This window comes from Malaclemys terrapin, chromosome 2 (assembly GCF_027887155.1).
Source record: "Malaclemys terrapin pileata isolate rMalTer1 chromosome 2, rMalTer1.hap1, whole genome shotgun sequence".
Lineage (NCBI taxonomy): Eukaryota > Metazoa > Chordata > Testudines > Emydidae > Malaclemys > Malaclemys terrapin.
The window spans coordinates 16,861,965-16,887,374 of record NC_071506.1 but is presented as its reverse complement, the minus strand read 5'-3'; the positions used below and the strand labels follow the sequence as shown (position 1 = coordinate 16,887,374).

Sequence of the window (25,410 nt, the reverse complement as noted above, 5' to 3'; positions counted from 1 at the left end):
ATGCCACAGGTTTTTGTACTGAAAATGCATAATTGCGACATAGAAGTAATTAGAAGCAGATGGAGGGTATTGCATCTGAATCCAGGGCAGTTGGGACTTTTGGTACACAGGGAAGTTTCAGAGGATGTTTGGGTTCATAAGGCAAGCGCATTAGCTCAGTGTTTCTGGTAAAAAGATCATCTGTAAAATAGCATCGTCCTTTAAAGTGTCCTAGTTAGGTTACAGTATGTGCATCCCATTGAGATGAATGAGGTAATTCACATCTGACACAGCTAATGTTTAAGACTGTTTGCAGAGTCAGGAACATGACAACTTATTGATTTGCAATTGGGTGTATCTGCACTGCACGGTTAATCTGGGTGCTTGGCACTTGGATTACCCTAGCCCTGCTGCAAGCATCCCCACACCAAAGCCCTATCCATGTTACTGTGTTTTCACTGTTTCTCCACTCCTGTTCTAGGATAAGCATGTCCTCATATAGAGTTACTCAGGACTAGCTACTGCGCTTCGAATTCACACTCTGCCTTAATCCAGATTCATTTGCAAGTATAGACAAGCATTCAGTTAGTGGTGAAGAAAATCTTAAATACAGTGAGGGTTAGAAAAAAAGTAATATGAGAGCTTATATTCTAGATCACATAGTACTAGGTGGATTCTGTATTGAAATCCAAAAGTATCCAAAATAAAGCCCTAGAGGATTTTGAATAATTTTGTAAAGGCACATATTATCTCTGTGCCCACACTAATATGGGATTGAATAATACTGTGTTCTTTCTCTATCCTCTGGGAGAGGAAAACTCCCGAATTTACATGAAAATAGCCATACTGGAAAAAAGAAATAGGCCCAGATACTACCAATGGTCCTCTGTATGTATGGATGCAAAGTTTAGACCACATTGATTCAGTTGCAGGACCTGGGTCATAGTCTCCAATACCAGCCTCTTCAAAGTAAGATGTAAAAAACACCCCATTTTCTATTGCAATGGTATGGGGGAAATTTCATCGAGACTCCTTTTGATGCCCTGAAGCATGGGGGTTTAATGAGCCTGGTCATTTTATTTTGGCTATCATTCAAATGATATTAAAGTACTGACCAAGTGACTGTCAAGTTTCCTTTTTAATAGTTTTTCTTGGACTTATGTAATGTATTTAATCACTCAGTCTAAACATTTTGTGCTCATTTTGCTCTCTGGTCGTCAGATCAAATGGTACAAGAACAATTTTAGCTGAAATCTCAGATCCTTAATAAAATTACAAAAGAGTTTTTGTTTTGGATTTTCATAGAAATGTAGGACAGGAAGGGATCTCAATAGGTCATCAATCCAGCCCCTTGCACTGAGGCAGGATTAAGGATTATCTACACCATTCCTAGCAGGTGTCTGTCTAACCCGTTCTTACAAATCATCAATGGGTGAGATTCCACGACCACCCTAGGTAATTTATTCCAGTGCTTAACTACCCTTACAGTTAGGAAGTTTTTCCTTTTGTCTAAGTTAATTTTCCTTTGCTGCAATTCAAGCCCATTACTTTTTATCCTGTCTTCAGTAGATAAGGAGGGCAATTTATCACCCTCCTCTTTATAACAATCTTTTATATACTTGAATACTATTATCGTGTCTCCACTCTCTTCTCCAGACTAAACAAAACCAATTTTTTTCAATCTTTCTTTGTTGATCATGTTTTCTAGACTTTAATCATTTTTGTTGCTCTCCCCTGGGCTTTCTCTAATTTGTCCATATCTCAGACCATTTCTCCAGTTTGTCAAGACCATTTTGAATTCTAGTACTGTCATCCAAAGTGCTTGCAACCCCTCCAAGTTTGGTATCGTCCACAAACGTTATAAGTGTATTCTATGCCATTATCCATATAATTTATTAAGATATTGAATAGAATTGGATCCTGGACATATCCCTGCAAGACCTCAGTCAATATATCGTTCCAGATCGATTGTGGACCACTGATAAATATTCTCTGAGTACAGGTTTTCCAACTAGTTGTGCATCCATCTTGTAGTAGGTTTGCCTAGGCTACATATCTCTAGTTTGTTTAAGGTCATATGAAACCGTATCAAATGCCTCACTAAAGTTCAGATATATCGCATCTTCCCCCCCTTATCCACAAACTTGCTACCTTGTCAAAGAAGGGTATTAAGTTGGTTTGACATGATTTGTTCTTGACTAATCCATGTTGACTAATACTTACACCTTATTTTCTTCTAGAGGCTTACAAACTGATTATTTGTTCCTTTATCTTTCCAGGTATTGAAGTTAAGCTGACTGGTCTATAAATTTCCTGGAATGTGCTTATTCTCCTTTTTATAGATTGGTAACATATTTGTCCTTTTCCAGTCCTCGGGTATCTCTCCCATCCTTCCCAATCTCTCAGAGATAATCATGAATGGCTCCGAGATCTCTTCAGCTAGTTCCCTATGTATACTAGGATGTATTTCATCAGGCCCTGTTGAAGACCTCTATCTTGTCTAAGTAAATCTTCATATGTTGTTTTTCTATTTTAGCCTCGGATCCTACCCCATTTACAATGATGTTCACTATGTCAGTCATCCCATCACTGCTAATTTTTCTGGTGAAAACTGAAATAAAAAGGGATATAACATTTCAGCCATTCTCTTCATCTTTGAGTAGTTGCAGCCATGTATTCCACCTAGCTGTGTGCGCACAGCACTCTGGAGCAGGAGAAATTTGCCTAGCAGTACCTGTAGAGGGGCAGCATTCACACCTTGTGACTATATAGCCCCTCCCTTGACTACATGAGGTGGTGCCACCCCAACCCTCCCTCTATTCCTTCTTACTGCCCATGGCTGGAGTCTGAGCTCTGGGTGGCCTCAACCTCTCAACTAGTTTAGTTTGTTCTCTTGTTGTATATAGTTAGTAGTACCCTTAGTGTTAGTTAAGGTTGTGTTAGTTGCAGTAGTAGTTTTTCTCTCATAGAACCATAGGGTTAGAAGGGACCACAAGGGTCATCCAGTCTACCCCCCTGCCAAGATGCAGGATTTGTTGTGTCTAAACCATCCAAGACAGATGGCTATCCAGCCTCCTTTTGAAAACCTCCAGTGAAGGAGCTTCCACAACCTCCCTAGGCAGTCTGTTCCATTGTCCTACTGTTCTTACAGTTAGGAAGTTTTTCCTGAGATTTAATCTAAATCTGTTATGCTGTAGTTTGAACTCATTGTCTCTTGTCCTGCCCTCGGTGGCAAGAGAGAACAACTTTTCTCCATCTTTTTTATGGCAGCCTTTCAAGTATTTGAAGACCGCTATCATGTCCCCCCTTAATCTTTTCTTTTCCAAACTAAACATACGCGGTTCCTTCAACCTTTGCTCATATGGCTTGCATATTTCAGGGACTCCTCACATGAGATACTGGTCCTCTAGCAGGTCAGCTCTCTGCTGGCTTTGGAGCAATGGAGGAGGTTCTGCTGGAACACGAGGGTCATGGCTTCTACTCCCAATACTTCCTGGTGGTACCCATATCAAAGGGAGGGATAAGACTTATCCTCAGCCTTCACAGCCTCAACAAATATGTCAGGTACATGAGGTTCCAGATGGTCACTCTATCAACTATTCTCCCTGCGTTGTCTCAGAATGGCTGGTTTGCGTCTCTGGACCTTCAGGATGCCTACTTTCACGTGGTGATTTGACTGAGGCACAGAAAGATCCTTCAGTTCATAATGGCGGGATGCCACTTTCAGTACACAGTGCTTCCATTCAGTCTCTCTTCTGCCCCCTGGGTTTTTACCAAATGTGTGGTCGTTATGGCATTTCTCAGGAAGAAGGGAATTCACATCTTCTCGTATCTCGACTACTGTCAGATCTCTTCATTCTCTAGACAGACTGGTTTGTCTCCCTCCACTGGTCCTAGTCTCCTTGCAGAGGTGGACGTGTCCACAGAATGTTTTCCAAGGCATTCCTTTTGTCCAGCCTTCACCAACCAATTCGGCTGTTAGTGATGGCTCACTGATGGGTTGGGGAGTGCACCTGTGGTCACTGAAACTACAGGGACTGTGGTCGGTGTAGGCGGCCACACTCCATATCAATTTGCTGTAGCTTTTGGTCATCTACAATGCATCTCACACTTTTCAGTACTATATCAGAGACTCAGTGATTCACATACTTACAATACCACTGCGATGTATGATATGAACAAACAAAGGGGAACACAGTCCAGGTTGCTGTGACTGTAGGCGATCTGGCCATGGCAGTTCTGCATCAAGGAGAGCGTTACTTTGACAGCCGTAGTGATAACATCCACAAGGAGTGTATGTGAGTTGCAGATGTGATGGCAGAGCCTCCTTATAGACAATTCTCCAAAGACAAAGTGACTTTTCAACCACACCCAAAATTTTTGCCTAAAGTGGTCTCTGTTTCATTTGAACCAGTATATTTACCTGTTTTTTCCTAAGTCGCATTCATCTCTGAAGGAGCAGCATCTCCATATCTTAGATGTCAGACGATGTCTAGCCTTTCAACTGGACATATCTGGAATATGCGGCAGCATCTACTTGAAGAGGAAGAAACATGTACTTATTGTAACTGTGGTTCTTCGAGATATGATGCAGATTTGTATTCCATGACCAACCCTCTGTCCCCTGTGTATTGGAGTCTTAAGTCCATGCATTCGGTGGCAAAGAACTGAGGAAGGGTTGGGGCACTGCTACCTCATATAGCCAGAGGAGGGTCTATGGCCATGGAGCACAAGCACTGCCTCTCCCCCTCCACCCCTGCCCCACACAAGTACTGCTAGGTAAATTTGTCCAGCTCCAGTGCATTGGGTGCACATTTGCCTAGGTGGAATATTCATCTTATCACATCTCAAAGAACCATGGTCCTGTAAATAAACATTTCTTGTCTTTTCCTCCTCATTGAGTAATAGGCCTACTCCGTCCTTGATCTTCCTCTTGCTTCACATGTATTTGTAATATGTTTTCTTGTTAACTTTTATGTCTCTAGCTAGTTTTATCTTGCTTTGTGACTTGACCTTTCTAATTTTGTCCCTACATTCTTGTTATTTTTTTAATATTCATCCTTCATTATTTGACCTAGTTTCCACTTTTTATACGACTATTTCTTTTGTGTTTCAGGTCATTGAAGACATCCTGGTTAAGACAGAGTGGTCTCTTACCATGCCTCCTATCTTTTCTATGCAGTGGGATAATTTACTCTTGTGCCCTTAATAATGTTTCTTTTAAAACCCACCAACTCTTCTGAACTCTTTTCCCTTAGGCAAAATCCCATGAGAAGCAAGTCTATCAGTCTTTGAGTTTGGTCAGGTCTGCCCTGTTGAAATCCATTGTCTTTTTCTGCTGTTTTCCCTCCTACCATTTCATAGAATCATGAACTCTATCATTTCATGATCACTTTCACCTAAGCTGCCTTCCACCTTCAGATTCTCAACTAGTTCCTTCCTGTTTATCAGAATCAAATCTAGAATGGCCTCTCTCCCACCCAGTTTCTCCACCTTCTGTAATTATAAGTCTCCAATGCATTCCCAGAACTCCTTGCATAATCTGTGCCCTGCTGTATTTTCTCAACAGATGTCTGAGTAGTTGAACTCCCCCATCACTACCAACTCCAGTGTTTTGGATGATTTTGGTAGTTTGGAAAAAGCATCATGCACCTCTTCTTCCTGGTTAGGTGGTCTATAGTAGACACCTACCATTACATCATCTTTGTTTTTTAGCCTTATTCTGAGACTTTCAACAGGTTTGCCTCCCACTTCTATCTTTTGTTCATAGTAAAATCTTTGAGGATGACAGCTATAATTCAAACATGGATCACTAGCTTTGTATCCTTCTTTTGATTAATAGTTTCCTCTGTCTTGCAATGGAGGCCTTTGATGCTTTATTTTTTTGAATTGCCTGGTGGTAAAGAAAGACTACAGCTGCTGTCTTTCTAAAATTTTCAGTATATTTAAATATATGATAGATTATCTAGCCTCTCGTTTGCCAGGCCTTGTCCTTCTGTGCAGTAGGATTCAGACAGAATGAAGGAAGAGGTATTTCCTTGAAAAATCTTTTTTTGTAAAGGCTGCACTATTTTGCATTTTGGAGAATGTAGTGTTAATCTTTTAATAGAGAGTGGCCAGTTCTGAAATTCTGGCTTATGTTACTGCTAGGAGAAAAAATACTGCTTTTGTCATCCTGAAACAGAGGGTGACCAGCTTTAAGGACTCGAAAATATCTGATGCTCATTTATACTACAGTAAGAAACTCTTATGCTGTTCTTAAAGTGGTTGTAAAAAGTGATTTTATTTATTTTAAATTGGTGTATTATAAAGCAAATTAGAGAAGCCTTAATGTAAATGGGAATCAGGTACTGTATCACTTGATTAAGCATGTTATCACCCATGTAAATCTAACTCCCTCTATTTAACAGATCACATTTTGAGAGAAACATTTTTTGGGCACTGGGTCTTTATGTAGAAAAAGAAAAATGGATGTTGTAGGAAGCTTGGAAGTAAGGAGTTTCATATTGGTCTCTTGTTTGAGGCTGATCCCAATGGATAATCCATGTCTATATAAGTTGGTTAATAATCAAAAACCATGGTGGTATCGCATAAAAACCCAGCCGAAAGTGCATATGTCCATTGCACTGTGTGTGTACTGACCCCTGTGATTTCCCCAAATGCGGGAAACTCAACTGCATAATTTGTGGTAGTGGAGGACTGGGTTCGTGCTTTCCACAAACTAACTTGACTAATCAGAAAGCTCCAAAGAGCCCATATGATATTTAACACACAGGTATGGGCTTGCTTTTCCTAGTCAACAAAATATTGAGTGCAATCACCTTGTTTTCCTAGTATGAAAAATTAAAGCGTTTCAAAAGGGGGAGGCATCTGTACACACAGAACCATGCTGAATCCAGCATAGGACAAAAAGTATGTGGATTATAGATAAGGCAGCAAGGTGGCAGCAAAGATTCAATTTTGTCTTGCATTTATTTCTTATAGTCAGCATGCTTTATGCTCTCCTCAGATTCCTATACGTTCTTTGGGTGTCATATGGAACGAGTAGAGAGTAGCAGGTCTGCATCAGAAAATTAAAGATGAACCAGATTCTCCAAAATACCTTTACCAATATGGAGTATCTCTGGCAACCATATTAAAATACATGTCCAGCTGTATTTCAGTGCATAGGTAATAGTAAATTATTAGCTAAATTAGTCCTAATACCTGTAATCTGTGTGGAAGCCTCAGGCTGGTTTGTCTATGTCTCCCCTGTGTTTTGTTCTTCACTCTGTCCTTTTTATGCTATAAAACTAATCCTATTTTATTTTTAAGACTATATTGAACCATATTTCTTGTTTTTCTGAAGAGACAGGAAGCCAATGGAAAGCTATTGAAAGGAGTGCTTGAGTGTGTGCTTTGTACTACAACATTGTGTTTGCAAAGGAAAATGAGATGAATATAGAAAAGTACAAAACTAAATTTAATAGGTGGGAACAGTAACAAATTCGACACTCAGGAAATGTAGTAAGTCTCAGGCCTAGTATTCAGAACCTTGAGCCAACATGGGTAGGGGAAGCATCTCATGTTGCTCAAACATGTGGTCAATTAAGGAGTAATAATGCTGGGGAATTTAGAAAGTGAGGTCTTCTACATGTGATGTGTGGGATTCAGAGCTCCACTAGGGATGTGGAGGACCTCCCTTGCCATACATTAATACATCTTTGCCATGTGACTATTGCACGGCCTGTGTTATATAGGTTGGTGGTGATAGGCCTCAGGTTTCCGCATCATAATTGGCACCCTTGTTAGCAATCTTAGAAGAAGTCAAGAATTGAATGAGCCATGAAGTCTGAGCTAACGTAATCTGTAGAATTTGATCTTTTAGAACAGGGTTGAGGAACTTCAGCCAGAGCAACACAAAGAAGATTGTGGCAGCCAATGATATAATTCTTCCAGGCATAAATCTAGAGGGCCTTAGTTTTCCATTCATGAGCTTCCACAAGCACTTTTTCTTATAAAAATTTGGAACAAGACATGAGTAGGTAAGTAATTACCCATGCACTATGTCCCAGCTATGCTGTCACATTACAAGACTCATGGGAAGGAGTGGAGGAGAATGGAAAATCGAATCGAATGTATAGCAAAACACTGAGTCAGATTTGGCACTGAGTCCTGAATGTTCCCTATTAAATGCAATTCTACTGCTCCCTCTAGCATTAATGAAACTACCAGACTCATAACAAAAAGTGTAATCAGTCTTGCATTCCAACAAATTTTGTAGGCAGTTAAACTTTCAAAAGTGCCTCTTGATGCAATAACAAGAAAGGAGGAGGGAAATGGTTGTGTAACCAGACTGGGAACCTATGTTGTAAACTAAGTTATGTCCAGCAAATTATGTCCAGATGACTAGAGGATAGCTAATGTAACTCCCAATTGTTTTTCCCCCCTCCACCTCCACCCCCACACCTCCCCAAAAAAAAAAAAAAAGGCTCCAGAGGCAATCCTGGCTATTGAGGTCGGTAAACCTAACTTCAGCACCAGGCAAATTAGTTGAAACTTTAGTAAACAACCGAATTATCAGACACGATGATGAACACAATATGTTGCGGGAAGAGGCATCATGGCTTTTCTAAAAGGTAAATCATGCCTCACTAACCTATTAGAATTCATAGAGGGAGTCCACAAATATGTGGACAAAGGTGATCCTGTGGATATAGTGTAATTGGACTTTCAGAAGGTCCCACATCAAGGGCACTTAAGCAAAGTAAGCAGTCATGGGATAAGAAGGAAGGTCCTCTTATGGATCAGTAACTGATTAAAATATAGAAAATAAAGGTAGGAATAAATGGTCAGTTTTCACACTGGAGTTAAGTAAATAGCAGGGTCCTCTAAGGATATGTACTGGGACCAGTGCTATTCGACATATTCACAAATGATCTGGGAAAAGGAATAAACCGTGAGATGGCAAAGTTTGCAGATGATACAAAATTATTTAAGATAGTTAAGTCCAAAGCTGACTGTAAAGAGTTACAAAGGGATCTACCAAAACTGGGTGATTAGGCAACAAAATGGCAGATGAAATGCAATGTTGATAAGTGCAAAGTAATGCACATTGGAAAACATAATCCCAAATATATATACAAAATGATGGGGTCTCAATTAGCCGTTATCACTCAAGGAAGGGATCTTGGAGTCATTGTGGATAGTTCTCTGAAAACATCTGCTCAGTATGCAGCAGCAGTTGAAAAAGCTAACAGAATTTTAGGAACCATTAGGAAAGGGTTAGAAAATAAGACCGTAAATATCATAATGCCACTATATAAATACATGGTACACCCAAATCTTGAATACAGTGTGCAGTTCTGGTCACCCAATCTCAAAAAAGATATATTAGATTTGGCAAAGGTAGAGAGAAGAACAACAAAAATGCGTAGAAAAAACAAGGAGTCTGCTGGCACCTTAAAGACTAATAGATTTATTTGGGCATAAGTTTTCATGGGTAAAAAACCCACTTCTTCAGATGCATGGAGTGAAAATTACAGATGCAGGCATTATTATACTGACACATGAAGGGAAGGGAGTTACCTCACAAGTGGAGAACCAGTGTTGACAGGGCCAATTCAATCAGGATGGATGTAGTTCACTCCCAATAATTGATGAGGAGGTGTCAATTCCAGAAGAGGGAAAGTTGCTTTTGTAGTGAGCCAGCCACTTCCAGTCCCTATTCAAGCCCAAATTAATGGCATTAAATTTGCAAATGAATTTTAGTTCAGCAGTTTCTCTTTGAAGTCTGTTTCTGAAGTTTTTTTTGTTCAAGTATGGCTACTTTTAAATCTGTTATAGAATGTCCAGGAAGATTTAAGTAGTGTTCTACTGGCTTTTGTATGTTACCATTCCTGATGTCCTGATTTGTGTCCATTTATTCTTTTACATAGAGACTGTCCAGTTTGGCCAATGTACATGGCAGAGGGGAATTGCTGGCACATGATGGCATACATCACATTAGTAGACGTGCAGGTTAATCAGTCCCTGATTGTGTGGCTGATGTGGTTGGGTCCTCTGATGGTATCACTAGAGTAGATATGGGGACAGAGTAGGCAACGAGGTTTGTTACTGGGATTGGTTCCTGGCTTAGTGTTTCTGTCGTGTGGTGTGTAGTTGCTGGTGAGTATTTGCTTCAGGTTGGGGGGGTGTCTGTAAGCGAGGACTGTCTTCCTCCCAAGGTCTGTGAGAGTGAGGGATCGTTTTCCAGGAAAAGTTGTAGATTGTTGATGATGTGCTGGAGAGGTTTTTAGCTGTGGGCTGTATGTGATGACCAGTGGTATTCTGTTGTTTTCCTTGTTGGGCTGTCCGGTAGTAGGTGACTTCTGGGTACCCGTCTCACTCTGTCAATCTGTTTCCTCACTTCCCCAGGTGGGTATTGTGGTTTTAAGAATGCTTGATAAAGATCTTATAGGTGTTTGTCTCTATCTGAGGGATTGGAGCAAATTCAGTTGTATCTTAGGGCTTGGCTGTAGACGATGGATCGTGTGATGTGTCCTGGATGGAAGCTGGAGGCATGTAGGTAAGTATAGTGGTCAGTAGGTTTCTGGTATAGGGTGGTATTTGTGACCATCACTTATTTGCACTGTAGTGTCCAGGAAGCAGATCTCTTGTATGGACTGGTCCAGACTGAGGTTGATGGTGGGGTGGAAGTTGTTGAAATCCAGGTGGAATTCTTCAAGGGTCTCCTTCCTGTGGGTCTATATGATGAAGATGTCATCAATGTAGTACAAGTAGAGGAGGGGCACTAGGGGATTAGGTCTGAAAAAGCATTGTTCTAAGTTTGGGGGGGGGGAGGGATAGCTTAGTGGTTTGAGCATTGGTCTGCTAAACCCAGGGTTGTGAGTTCAATCCTTGAGGGGGCCATTTAGAGATCTGGGGCAAAAATCTGTCTGGGGATTGGTCCTGCTTTGAGCAGGGGGTTGGACTAGATGACCTCCTGAGGTCCCTTCCAACCCTGATATTCTATGATTCTAAGAAGTCAGCCATAAAAATGTTGCCATACTGTGGGGCCATGCGGGTACCCATAGCAGTGCCTCTGACTTTAAGGTATAAGTTATCCCCAAATCTGAAATGGTTGTGGGTAAGGACAAAGTCACAAAGCTCAGCCACCAGTTGTGCCGTGGCCTCATCAGGGATACTGTTCTTGACAGTTTGTAGTCCATCCTCATGTGGAATATTGGTGTAAAGAGCTTCTACATCCGTGGTGGCCAGGATGGTGTTTTCAGGAAGATCACCAATGCTTAGGGGTATGGAACAACTTCCATCTGATAAAACATTTAAAATACTAGGACTGTTCATCTTAGAAAAGAGATAACTAAGGAGGGATATGATAGAGGTCTATTAAAATCATGAATGGTGTGGAGAAAGTGAATATGGAAGTGCTATTTACCCCTTCGTGTAACACAAGCACCAGGGGTCTCCCAATGAAATTAATAGGCTGCAGTTTTAAAAGAAACATAAAGAAGTACTTCTTCACACAGCACACAGTCAAAATGTGGAACTCTTTGTCCAGTGATGTTGTCAAGGCCAAAAGTATAACTGGGTTCCAAAAATTAGATAAACTCATGCAGAGTAGGTCCATCAATGGCTGCTAGCCAAGATAGTCAACCCAGTGCTCTAGGGGTATCTAAGCCTCTAATTTCCAGAAGCTGGGACAGGACAACGGGATGGATCACTCTATTATTGCCCTGTTCTGTTCATTCCCTCTGAGGCATCTGGCATTGGCCACTGTCACAAAACCAGATACTGGCTAGGTGGACCTTAGTCTGACCCAGTATGGCCATTCTTACACTCTTATGTTCATCAGATCAGTGGCAGTAGGGGAAGAAATATTTCTTCTCCCACACTGTTCCTTTCTGCAAAGAGCCATCTGAACCATCTGTGGAAGAGCTCTTTTGTGTTTCAAAACATCTCTAAACTAAGGCCTCAAAATGTGAATTTTAAATTACAAACAACTCTTCAGAATTCAACTTTTGTGGTCTAGAAGTGTAAAATGTATGTGATGGTATTACATGGCTGTTATAGTTCTTAACTTGTGTGACACTTGGAAGAATTTTAAAATCACTAATACAGAAGGCAACTTTGTCATATTTTTTACAAATAGCCTATTGCTAAAATAGATGAACTTGGCTATAGAGGCAGGGGGAAACAAATCCACAGCTGTGTGAGGAAACCTGAATTTGCCTTTTTTTTTTTTTTAAATCACTGATAGAAAAAATGAAAAATGTTATTTTTGTCTAGATGAAGATAGACTCTCCAGAAGGAAGAGCGTTGTGGACACAGTATCTATTCAGGTGGATATTCTGCCTGGCAACAACACAGAGGATAAGGTATGTGGAAAAACAAGGTATCCTAGGAAGTATTTCTTGCATAAAGAGACAACCTACAGAAGGAAACTTTTCCAGAGAAACTCTCACAAAATCTTTTGTCTTGCATGTCTTACTTTGTAACTCTTCAGATCTAAAGCTTTTTATTATCTAGTTTATTAAAGCTGAAGTACATTACAATATTTGAGTTATTTTTGACCATTGATATGGGCTACTGTTTCAATGAAGCTTCTAGATAGTTACCTTTCAGCCAGTGTAACATATTGGGGGAACACTAATTATATGCTGAATTTCTGTGTAATATATTATGAGACATTACGTCTTAACTGAGTAAAATACAGGCAACTCCAAATATGTAACTTGATGCCACTGACCACTTACTATGGGAACTGAACACAGGAAGAGAGAAATTCCAAACGTATATCGTAAATAAGTCTTATCTTGTCCTTTCTATTTTCGGGAATGTATAATAAACTGTATTTTAAGGCAGAGGAAAGAATTGATGGAATCAAACAAAAGATACAGACATAAGGTATAGGGATTGAGACTACTTATCTTGCAGGAAGGCTACATTATGACTAACTGTTGGGACAAATCTTAGACTTCTTAACTGAAGTGTTCTGAATAGATATTCCACTTTCCAGTGACTCTGGAAATTTACCCCCACCCCCTCCAAAAAAAATAAGTGTGCTGAACATAAAATGTAAGCTGTTTCTGTTACTTCTAGCTTGTGTCAGGAAATGTGTAACACAACGATGAAAAGTAATTAATTTCCCATTTTCTATGAGTGCTAAAAAGAAGCAGCATTTACACCCTCACAAGAGCAGGGGTTTAAATGCTGATGTCCTACCTGAATTTTTATTAATTTTGTGTGTATGATTCTAAATCTGTTGTAAGAACATTATGGTCTCAAGCTCAATAGTTAAGAAATACAAGAACTAAGGGTACGTCTATACTTACCTCCGGGTTCGGCAGTAAGCAAACGATCTTCTGGGATCGATTCATCGCGTCTTGTCTAGACGCAATAAATCGATCCCGGAAGTGCTCGCCGTCGACACTGGTACTCCTGCTCCGCGAGAGGAGTACGCGGAGTCAACGGGGGAGCCTGCCTGCCACGTGTGGACCCGCAGTAAGTACCTCGTAGTTCGAACTAAGATACTTCGACTTCAGCTACGTTATTCACATAGCTGAAGTTGCGTATCTTAGTTCGAACTGGGGGGTTAGTGTGGACCAGCCCTTAGAGTGTCTGCGCAACCTTAATTCCTTCTCCTTCCCCCTGCGTTATGATAGTCTTTAATTATCTGATCACATCCTAGTTTTTCACAGGACTCCTGCATCATTCAGTGCACAGGAGGGATGTTGCTCATTGAAAGAATAGTATTCTTTCTCATCCTCATTAAAATTGTGGCTTGCCCGTATCTTCTTTACTTCACACTATTCAAAGCCTGCTCTGAATACAGAATTTTAATTTCCTCGTGGGCTTTTGTATGGGGTTCTCAGCATAGTGTCTAAGTATTTCACAAATATCACTGGTCTACAATTTTTGAGAAGTCGTCTGCTTCAGAGATAAAATGTGCTATTTATTATGTATTTTGATGTGCTGAATTCAAATATGACAATTAAAACAACTGGCTACTGTTTCTAAAATATTTAAGTTTTTACATTTTATGTCTATGTATATTGTGTAGATAGTAGAGTTTTAATCATAAATTGTAAACCTAGGTCTTTTCATGTGTTTATGGTTGCTTTACATGATAATATTTCACCTGTCTTGTTTATGGAACACTTTAAAAATCAGCAAAAGGGTTATATAAATAAAATTTATTATGAAACAAAAGGCAAAAAACAATTATGTACACAGTTTAGTCCTATTCAGTGTCTACTCGGCGCTTCTTGGCTTATCTCTTGTATTCATTAAATGGAGCATCTCTTGTCACTGTCCAGCAATAATCTGCAAGCATTGATGGGCTCCATTTGCCCTGATAGCGTTTCTCCATTGTTGCAATGTCCTGGTGAAATCGCTCGTCATGCTCGTCGCTCACTGCCCGCAGTTCGGTGGAAAAAAATCTAGATATGAGTGCAAAAAATGTATCTTTAGTGACATGTTGCAACCAAGGCTTTTGTATGCCTTGAGGATGTTTTCCACCAACAACCTGTAGTTGTCTGCCTTGTTGTTTCCGAGAAAATTTATTGCCACTAACTGGAAGGCTTTCCATGCCGTCTTTTCCTTGCCTCGCAGTGCATGGTCAGATGCATCATCTCGAAGAAGTTCACGAATCTGAGGACCAACAAAGACACCTTCCTTTATCTTAGCTTCACTTAACCTTGGAAACTTTCCACGGAGATACTTGAAAGCTGCTTGTGTTTTGTCAATAGCCTTGACAAAGTTCTTCATCAGACCCAGCTTGATGTGTAAGGATGGTAACAAAATCTTCCCTGATTCAACAAGTGGTGGATGCTGAACACTTTTCCTCCCAGGCTCCAATGACTGTCGGAGTGGCCAATCTTTCTTGATGTAGTGGGAATCTCTTGCACGCAGAGAAAACAGCAGTACTTTGTATATCCAGTCTGCAGACCAAGCAAGAGAGCAACAACCTTCAAATCGCCACAAAGCTGCCACTGATGTTGGTCATAGTTTATGCACCTCAAAAGTTGTTTCATGTTGTCATAGGTTTCCTTCATATGGACTGCATGACCAACTGGAATTGATGGCAAAATATTGCCATTATGCAATAAAACAGCTTTAAGACTCGTCTTCGATGAATCAATGAACAGTCTCCACTCATCTGGATCGTGAACGATGTTGAGGGCTGCCATCACACCATCGATGTTGTTGCAGGCTACAAGATCACCTTCCATGAAGAAGAATGGGACAAGATCCTTCTGACGGTCACAGAACATGGAAACCCTAACATCACCTGCCAGGAGATTCCACTGCTGTAGTCTGGAGCCCAACAGCTCTGCCTTACTCTTGGGTAGTTCCAAATCCCTGACAAGGTCATTCAGTTCACCTTGTGTTACAAGGTGTGGTTCAGAGGAGGAGGATGGGAGAAAATGTGGGTCCTGTGACATTGATGGTTCAGGACCAGAAGTTTCATCCTCTTCCTCTTCCTCGTCTGACTCAAGTGAGAATGATTCTGGTGCATCAGGAACCGGCAGTCCTTCTCCGTGGGGTACTGGGCGTATAGCTGATGGATTGTTTGGGTAATGCACAGTCCACTTTTTCTTCTTTGACACACCTGTCCAAACTGGAGGCACCATGCAGAAGTAACAATTGCTGGTATGATCTATTGGCTCTCTCCAAATCATTGGCACTGCAAAAGGCATAGATTTCCTTTTCCTGTTCAACCACTGGCGAAGATTTGTTGCACAAGTGTTGCAGCATACATGTGGGGCCCACCTCTTGTCCTGATTTCCAATTTTGCAGCCAAAATAAAGGTGATAGGCTTTCTTAACCATAGTGGCTATACTGCGGTTTTGTGATGCAAAAGTCACTTCACCACAAAAGTTATCTGCACAGAAGTTATCTGCACTGTTCACACAAGTACGAGGCATCTCTGCTCACTTTGGCTAAACAGAAATGTGTCCCTTCGCAAAATCAAACACTGACAAATAAGAGAGCACGACACTGTATGATTTCTAGAGCTGATATAGGGCAGTTTGTTCAGCAGAGTAATGTAAGCTTCGTTATGATTGCATCATCCATGACTTCTAGGAATAACATGATGCAATTCATATCCTGTATGATGCAATACCAGCTTCAGATTGCATCATTCATTGTTTTGCCTAAAAAGCAAGTACTGTCCAAACCCAGTCATAGATTTATTCATAGATCCAGTCAAAGATGTATTTTAGTCATTTCTGGTTTAAATTGAGATCCCTTCCCTTTATAACTCACTTATCCTCCGCCATTCCCAAGTCAAGAGTCGTATATACTGACCCAATAGCATATCTTGAAAACTAGAGCCAATCAACAATTTTAAGCATCATTTTCGTTCTCAGCGACCCATAATTAGTAAAGTTTGGCTACATTTATTTCAGCAGCATTTTGGCTGTATAGCAGTGTATTAACTATTTTTCACACCCCCCTATATGATGGGGAACTGAGGCACAGAAAATAAGGTCAAAAGTGTGCACTAATTCTAGGTCTGCAACTTGGGATAGTTAGAGCTCTTAGCTCAATGTCCCATTCTCCTTGCCTAGCTTGTCCTAGTGCCCACACCTCCTCCATCCTGTCCCTAAACTGGTTCACAGTCTCAGCCTCCCCTCTTCTCCACCCAGTTCCCAGTTTTCTGACATAGTCAGTCCCTAGGGCCTACTTTCCCTTGTTCTGAGCCCCAGTCTTTCCTTCCCGCACCATGCTCTTTGTTCCAGTCTGCTCCTTCCTCTGTGTTTCACCGCATTCCTTCTCCAAATTCGAGGTCAGGCTTTTGTGTCCTCTCTATTTGAGTCAGTTTCCTCCTTCACGTTGCCTGAGTGGCAGTAGGGAGAGTATTGAGAGCATAGAACAGAGTCTCCTCCTCTGTTCAGGTGCCCAGTTCCATAGCCACCAATAGCCGCCGAGAACAGCAATTGTAGGGAAAGTCCTGCTCAGCCCTGCGGTGGAACATGCTCAGTTCAGGCAAAAAAATGTAAAAAGAATTTAGCTGTCAATGCTAACAAGTCTCAACTGAGCATGTGCAAACTGCAGTTTTTCATGGGCTTTTAACTTGGCAGGGTTGTTTTGTTTTGTTTTTTTCCCCAGCAGCAAAAAGCACATACTGACACACAGGCCACCGTGTGGCAAATTTCAAGTCCGTGTTACAAAGCCTGAAGGTGCGAAGTAAAATGTATTTTTCCTTACTCTCATTCCCAGAAGCTGCTGAATTCTTTTTGCTGAAATTTACCTAAATAAAATCAACCTGAGGCATTTCAGCACAAATAGTTAATTTTGTAAACGTATAGGCAACTGAAAAATGTGTCTTAATTGTCAGGCTATGGCTGCAATTACCAGCTCTGTCTATAATAAAATAAGTGAATCACTAAACATGAATATAATGTAGAAGACAAAAGATTTGTAATCACACAGCGAGTCATTGCAATGGTGAAGAAATATAAGACTACTTTATGTATTCACAGTAATCTGTCTCTTAAATAAAAACTCTGTTAGGCTAAAAACATTAAAAGGTATTTAGGTGTTGCTGCACTCAATGTTGCAATGCTCAACTGATTGAGGAGCCTAAATCTCATTTTTCAAAAGAGATTTAGGCACTTAGCTGCCCATTGGGATTTTGGCTCCTAAGTCCCTTTTGAAATTATAGTTGAGACAAATTACTTATTCTTCAGCAGTTTGTGTTGTTTCACTGAATTAAAAACCACTTATTTCCTTTAGGTCAATAATACTGAAGAAATCACCTTTGAAGCTTTGAAGAAAGCAATTGGTGAGATTTATTGCAATACTACATTTACACTTCTCCAGTACATGAAATATTTGCTAGAAAAAAGCTTTGCTAACATAGCATACTTAAAATACTATGTTAGTTTTTCATCATGTAGCAGGTTGATTTGAAACCACAAACCCCTTAAATGATCTTCAGCATTTCTTAGAGAACTCTTCTCTTTACCTATAGCTGGTGTGACTTACTGAAAAGCTGGTAAATTAATTCTTATTTTTAACGGTTTCTGGAACTTTCCCTTTACAGGTCAAGGCTTGAAAAACACTTAAGCAATTCACATATAGTTTTATCCTTAGTCTGTGTGAATTTCAGTTAAGAAAATATCTGTAAAGTACCTTTAATATAGTGACAAATGCTCAAGTCCTCAAAGGGAGTTCTCTGAGTATAGTGTGTGAAATTAGCATTATGGGATTCAGAGGAGTTCCGTTGTCAGATATATAATCCATTTATGATTAAAAAGGTGTTTTTCCAACTGCCAACTCGGCAAACTTAACCTAGGGTCTGAAAATGCAGCTGAGTTCTTCCTTCTAACCCTCACCACCAGTAATAAAGATTATGCAAGTCAAACTATGCCCATGCACATATCAAAGTGTAACTTGGAACATACTTACAAAACAACAGGGTGTTACTGAGGGTATAACTTGGTGTGCAAACTCTTTACTGCTGGTTATGATGCATGAAAATAAAGGAGTCCAAGTTGACTTTCTGGTCTCAGGTTAAATTTGTTAGGCTGACTATTTAAAAAAAAAAACGAATAGTATATGGAGTTGATGGTCTTCTGTACATTTGAAAAACGGGATCGGTACTAATTCAAGTATATTGAAAAAAACAAGCTGCACAAAGTCTTAGCACCTGTTTTCAGCCTATTGCCCCCAAGTGTAAGGGCAAGAAGATAGCAAAAGATGGATAACGGATTGCATAGTTTAATACTATAAACCCAAGAACATGGCCACTGGATGAAGTTTGGACCACATTCCACTGCATCTGTGGTGACCTCCTGAGCTCAGACAATTACTTACTGGGCAAAACCTGCAGTCCCTATTCAGGCAAATGGGCTGAGTGGGAACTGAGTTGGAACCACAGGATATGATGATGTGTTAACTTTTTTACACTGATTCTCAAGTGCGTGTTCCATTATTACAGGGAATTTGACTAACTAGAACTTTACTCAATAAGTCTGCCTAAGCTGTGACTACTTCTTACTATTCGTTTAAAATATTCTAATCTTATGTCTTTGTTTTAAGTAGTAGTAATAAAAAGTGAAGACACACAAACCTCTAAGTGTATTGTCATTTCACTTATTGTAGGAAGTCTATATAAGCATAAATTAGAACTGTCTTCATTTTTTAAAAGATAATACTGGACTTGAAGAGCAGGAGAAAGAAAAGAGGCGTCTTGTGATAGAAAAGTTCCAAAAAGCACCTTTTGAAGAAATTGCAGCACAGTGTGAAACAAAAGTGAGTACTTGGTACATTTTATATTGTTTCAAAGGCTTTCGTACAAGTGGTGATGGAGACACGAGGATAAAGGGTGGTTTATGATAGTGTTTACTGTTAAAAGAAAACAATTGTTGCCTTTTTGCCTTCATCTGTGCTCTGAATTTTTAATCTGTGTAGGAAATCAAAATTACTTGTACCCTGAGTGGTTGGGTCCCCTACATCTCACAGAGCTATTATTATTACTATTTATTATTTGTATTGTTTTAGTGACTAGGGACCCTAGTTATAGACCAGGACCTACAACCACCATAGCAATTAAATCAGCTGTTGGTATCCACACTGCCCTCCTTCGGCCGATGGTGCACGTCCTCACCAAGAGTACTTGCACCCACTGAAGTGGGGCGTTGTGTGGGCACTGACAGCCTCATGGGGCTCGCAGATGGAGCTCCTTGCCCCAGGGCTGACAGCCCTAGCTGTGAGCTGTGCAGGGCTCAGTTTCAAAGCAGGAAGCCTACCAGCAGATTGACATTCTTGTCAGTTTTTTGGCTGCTATGATTTCATATTTCCTCTCCGGCTCCGCCTGTCAGCCTTGCGTGAGGCTCGCAGCTGGAGCCTCCGGCCCCAAGGATGACAGATGGAGCTGGAGCTGAAATGTGAAATAATAGCAGCTGTGAAACTGACAAGACTGTCAATTTCAGCGCTACTAGGCTCTCTGCTGCGAAATTAAGCCCTACACCAGGCTGACAGCTCTGGCTGTCTGCCCCGGGGCAGATTGGGGAGGGAGGGGTTGGGTGACAGCTTATGCTCTCAGCACTGGGGTCGGGGACTCTAGCTGTCAGCCCTGTGGGGCTGTCAGTGCCCCACACTCCAGCTATATCGACCTTAGCACTACGCCTCTCGCGGAGGTGGAGTCAAGTCAATATAGTGGGTGACTTGCATAGAATGGAGCACCATTGTAGTTAGACACTGGCAGAGTTAGGGTGACGTAAGCTGCCTTATGTCAACCTAACTCTAGTATAGACCAGACCTTTGTCCTCCACTCCCCACATACTACACACACTTTTACCTTTGCTGCCTTGGAGCCTGGGTTCAGAGCCATGATTATTTCACTCTGGAATTATAAGTAAATGCAACTTTTGGATCACGACAACATGCTTTAACTCACTGGAAGGGTCATTTCACCCCCCCCCCCCCAATCTTTTAAGAAATAAAAATCTACTTCAGTTTTGTTACTAAACTCCCAGTTGCTATTCTTTTGCCTTCACACAACTGAGTCCTTGCTGCAACAGGGAAGCAAAACTCTGAAATTCAGAGTATATTCCACTAAACCAATCCAGGCTTCTTATTCGTAGTCGTTCTGTATACAGTGGTTTTACAGGATATCATTAAAATATTTAAATTTTTTCTCTTTGTAGGCAAACTTTCTTCATGATAGACTTGCACAGATATTGGAGCTCACCATTCGGTAAGGTTTTATGCACAAAAGGGAATTAATTAAAAGTAGGGGTAGTTGTCAGAAAATTCTGTGCTACTTTAAGATGCTAGTGTCATGTACTTTATTGAAATAGCCTCATTTACAAAGCATTTTATTTTATTGTTACTATTCTGATTTTTTTTTTAAGAGGAAAATATCCTGTGTCAAGATTAGCCAATTAGCCCATTAAATATTTTCTGTTTTAAAAAGGTCAACTCCTGTTTTCTATCCAAATCATATAATTAAAGGTATTGTTGTTGTTAAGGATAAAACTTGTTTTTTTCCATTAAAATTATTGAAGGTCTTCCATGAGGATTGTATCCATTAATTAGGGTTTAATTGGGTCCCTAAGGAAGTTCCACCTATATAACTGTGGACAGAATTGGGCGTAAGTTTGAAAAATATTTGCTAAAAGATGTGAAAATATATATATTGGTAACACAGCTCTGGAGTATTTTTATATTTGTATTTTATATATATATTTGTCATGCTTACAAAAATGTTGAATTTTCCCTTTATTGCATGTGCTCTGGGAATTAGCTAGCAATCTCTGTATGTGAAGTGCCATGTACATCTATTCTGCATTTGAAGTAATATTGTATATCAAAAGCCCTATCTTGATAGTTATGTTGACATCAACGAAACTGGTGATTCAGGCAAAGATACAAACAAAAATCAGCCATTATAATTTGGCTTCATTAGAAATGTAGGAAAAGGATACAGTAAGGCTGGAAAGAAATTTAATATCAAATTTCCAAGCAGGTACTCTATGAAGTTAAAAGTTAGTAACAGATTACATAAGTATATTTTTATGAAAGCTTAAATTGTGTGGCTTTGTTTTCTCGTTCCTTCTTTACAGTCCTCCTCCTAGCCCCTCGGGAACGATGACCATTACTGCCGGACATGCTCATTACCAATCCGTTCCAGTCTATGAGATGAAGTTTCCAGATCTTTGTGTGTATTAAGTGTCTTCTGAAGTCTGCAGGACATTATTTAGAGTAGAGTACAATAAACAGACCAAGATGAGTTTTCAAGTTCTTTGTTAATTTAGATTAAGTAAATAGTTTTTTAGAAAAAATGGTGGACCTACAGCACATAGGAATGATTTTTAACCAAACTTTCAGGGTTTTTTTTTAACTATTCTCTAATATTTGACATTAGGTTTGTTATGTTACCTTATTATTTCCACTTACAGTCATTTTTCATATTTCGGTAGGTTTAAAAGTCAGAAGTAAATATTTCCTCTTTTGCCAGCGTGTTCTAGTGTTTCAGAGACCTAAAAAATGAGTTTACAGAAATATAATTTCCTAGAATTGGGGGCTATATCTGTAATGCCTGGTGGCTTCCTTCCACCTGGGTTTCCAGATTTGGGTAGAGTGCTTTTGGCGTGCTTACTGTTACCACATGTATCAGTGGAGCGATATCTTAGCTCCCTATACTGTTGCTGTCTAGTAGCTATTTATTCCATTATTTTGAAATACATTTAAATAGGCAACCTTTTACCTGTTCAATTTCACTAATAAATATGACTGGTCAGACAATTGTTAAATATTGTTCCTGGTGAATGATTAACATAATGTGCTTTTTAGAAATCCAGCACATGTGCTGTTTCCTGCCGAAAGTTGCAATGTTCTGCTTGAGAGATGTTAATCCCTCCTCTTGGAGCTCTGACTTGTGCAATATTTTTCATGTCTTGTGTGTATAGTTTACAGACTATGCTTTTGAAAATGCAGTAGTATTTTGCTGTCTGAATTACAACAAATAAATATATATTTAGTATAGCAACAAACTGAGGGCATTTTAAATGGATAAGTACTTTAAATACTGGTTCATTTGTAAAATTATAAGCACAGAAGATAAGATTATATGAAATGTTGGTCTGTGTAGTTTAGTAAAATAGGTTTTTAATGATCTTTTGCAAATTGAAAGAAAACTGTGGATGAATCCTCTTGAAAGTTATACATTTAGATGTGTTTTCAAACAAAAGCATTTTGCAATTATATCTGTATACATTTTTGTTGCATTTGACAAGTCTTCCTGTGATTATTGAAAACTGATGTGCTAACTTTCATAGGTTTAGATACCGGAGTATAAATTTTAAATAGATACAAAGAACCTAACTTTTTGTTAGCTCGGTACATAAAACTGTACTGTACAGTAAGTTGCTTGGCCCTTGATGGTAATAGACAATGTTGTCTTCCTGACCATTGCGAAATTCTGTGCATAAAAATGAAAAGTTCTAATAGTCCAGTGCTATGAGCGAGCAGTGACCTTTGTAGTCTAGGTCTAGCTGGATTTTCTGAAGCAACTAATGTAATCAACTTACATTCTCAATACTTACTAAATTTAAAAACATATATTTAAGTCTTTGAATGGGTCAGGGCTGAGATGAATAGTGTAATAAACTAATAACTCTTGTTATAAATTTATTAGGAAGCTAGTCAATATGTTAACTGTCCTTGGCAATTTCCACACTTGCTGCAAAATGTAGGGCTTCTGGATTTTTAAACTTAAGTACAATGTTCCTTTAAACTATCTTTAAAGGAGTGAAATAGCTGAAATTTCTCTGGAAATGTGCTATTTAGACCTATGAGATGACACATCAAGACTTTCAGGAAGCATTCACAAAACTCAAAGGTAATTGAGACCTTTTTTTCAGTTTGACAGTGCAATCACAGCTGTTAGTGGATGACGAAACAACCTCTTACCTACAGCATTCCGTTGTGATTGTTACTGCTGCAACGTATCATCCTGATCAGACCAGAGTCAACAGCATTAGTAGAACTCGTTGTCACCTTAGTTTTTAGTTTTCACTTTTTGTTTTTTAAGGTAAGATATTAGATTTTGACCTATATAAACAGAGTGTATTTTTTTTAATTAGATGTAAGCTAGGGACGCAATGTAAAACAATCATCCACACTGATGTGATTTTTATAAAGTAACACTGTGCACATTTGTACAAAAAAGAAATAGAATTAAAGAGTCTAAAGAATAAGAAACAAAGAATGTACTTTCATTTGCACTCTTGTAGTACGCAGACTGTGGTGTAAATACAGAATTTTCTCAGATTAACTAAACTCTGTTGCATGTATACTGCATGTGAAAAATTATATTCAGCATTTCATGTACCATTCATTTGAAGTCTATTGACGAAGAATTTTTTTCATTTAATCACAAGGTAGGCTCCCACATGTCCTAAATTCAGACTAGTCTTGTTCAGGATGTGCAGATGTTAAGGCACTAAAGATCTGTAATCTTTTTGGGATTTTGCCTGATATATAATTTCTTTCCGGCTGAAAACGCAGAGAGTCTGCAAATTGAGTACCGTGGCCACTTTGAACAGATGAGAATTGAGGATTTGTGGAAATCTGCTGCATAATATGTTGTACTCATAGTTTACTGTAAGTAATAAATTGTAGGTATTTTGAAATCAAATTGTTCAGAATGCTGTTTTTATGTATACAGTTGCTTTGAATCCCTTATTTCTTTCTGGTCTTGAAAAGAGTTGCAGAGCTTAGAATACAAAGTGTGCATACTGGGCTTGTAGTGTCTGTGACAGTTTGAATACTGTTTGAATGTTTATCACTTCATGTCCAGTTGACATTTGTATGTATTCCAGCTTGTGCTTTAAATTCTTTTAAATGTAATGTCACTTTGAGTAATTATGGTTTTTGATAGCAGTTCATTTTAAGGTAAATTAAAATTATGTTAATTCAGAAGAAACAAAATGAGCCTGTTCAGAGTAAGGCTAATTTGTCTGTTTTATTGATGCCCATACATTCTGTACTGTTAGTGTTGAACCACTTTCATGAAATGTAAGAATACATTGTGCAGTGTACATTTCAGCAATAAAATAAACCAAAACGTTAAAATAGCTGAGTTTGTTACAAATTAATTTTAACAGTTACAATATTAACGACTGTATGATACTTGAGGTTAAGAAATCAGTGCTGTCCTAAATATAGTACTTGCTTATTGTTGAGAAGCAAAACAAAATGTCACTTAATACAGACAGTTATTTTGCAAACCCAAAACATTTCACTTCTTCATAAAGTTGGGATTTGTTGGAAAAGTTCAACAAAATATTAGGCAGCAGCAAAACTTAAATTGTATTTCTCAGGGCATATAAGAATGACCATACTGGGTCAGACCAACAGTCCATCTAACCCAGTATCCTGTCTTCTGACAGTGGCTAGTGCAAGATGTTTCAGAGGGAATGAACAAAACAGGGCAATTTCAAGTGATCCATCCCCTGTCATCCAGTCCTAGCTTCTGGCACTTGGAGGTTTAGGGACACCCAGAGCATGTGTTATCCAGGGTTTTCAGAACCCACAGCAGGGGCAACTTAACTATTTCACTCCAGGCAGTGTCAGGAATAAATTAGTAGGAACACCGCAATTCTGTCCGATGAAAGATTAAATGCAAGTAAGCATGCTCTTATTTAACACTGCAGTTTATTAGATTTAAGCACACGGAGTCATAAGCAATAAGTTTAGAACATCCCACATATTTACCTAACATCTGGAACGGTTTTGCGAAACGTCCCATGTAGATTGGATTTTTCTTTAAGGCTCTGGGTAGCCTCTTAAGGTATATAAGCTTTTTTTCCCATCTCAAACCAGGTACGTGTATACAGAGTTACTGGAGGGGAACCACTTTACGTATGACACATTTGGAATGCTATTTACTATAGATACCATTAGTAGTTCTGCAATTTCATATTTATACTA

At 39.4% G+C, this 25,410-nt stretch overlaps 1 protein-coding gene across 5 annotated transcripts in view; it reads left to right on the top strand.

Moving 5' to 3' along the window:
• The window catches only part of EFR3A (EFR3 homolog A), a 160,068-nt gene extending 135,514 nt beyond the window's left edge, over nucleotides 1-24,554 (top strand). For 4 of the 5 annotated variants that reach the window (XM_054017779.1, XM_054017777.1, XM_054017780.1 and 1 more), the window contains 5 exons: nucleotides 12,247-12,335; nucleotides 17,704-17,752; nucleotides 19,121-19,224; nucleotides 20,622-20,671; nucleotides 21,540-24,554. In XM_054017779.1, coding sequence (XP_053873754.1) covers nucleotides 12,247-12,335; nucleotides 17,704-17,752; nucleotides 19,121-19,224; nucleotides 20,622-20,671; nucleotides 21,540-21,645 — 398 coding nt within the window. In that variant the 3' untranslated portion in view covers nucleotides 21,646-24,554. The remainder of the gene's footprint in view (nucleotides 1-12,246; nucleotides 12,336-17,703; nucleotides 17,753-19,120; nucleotides 19,225-20,621; nucleotides 20,672-21,539) is intronic. The other variant, XM_054017778.1, reaches the window with a different exon arrangement.
• Nucleotides 24,555-25,410: the final 856 nt, after the last annotated feature.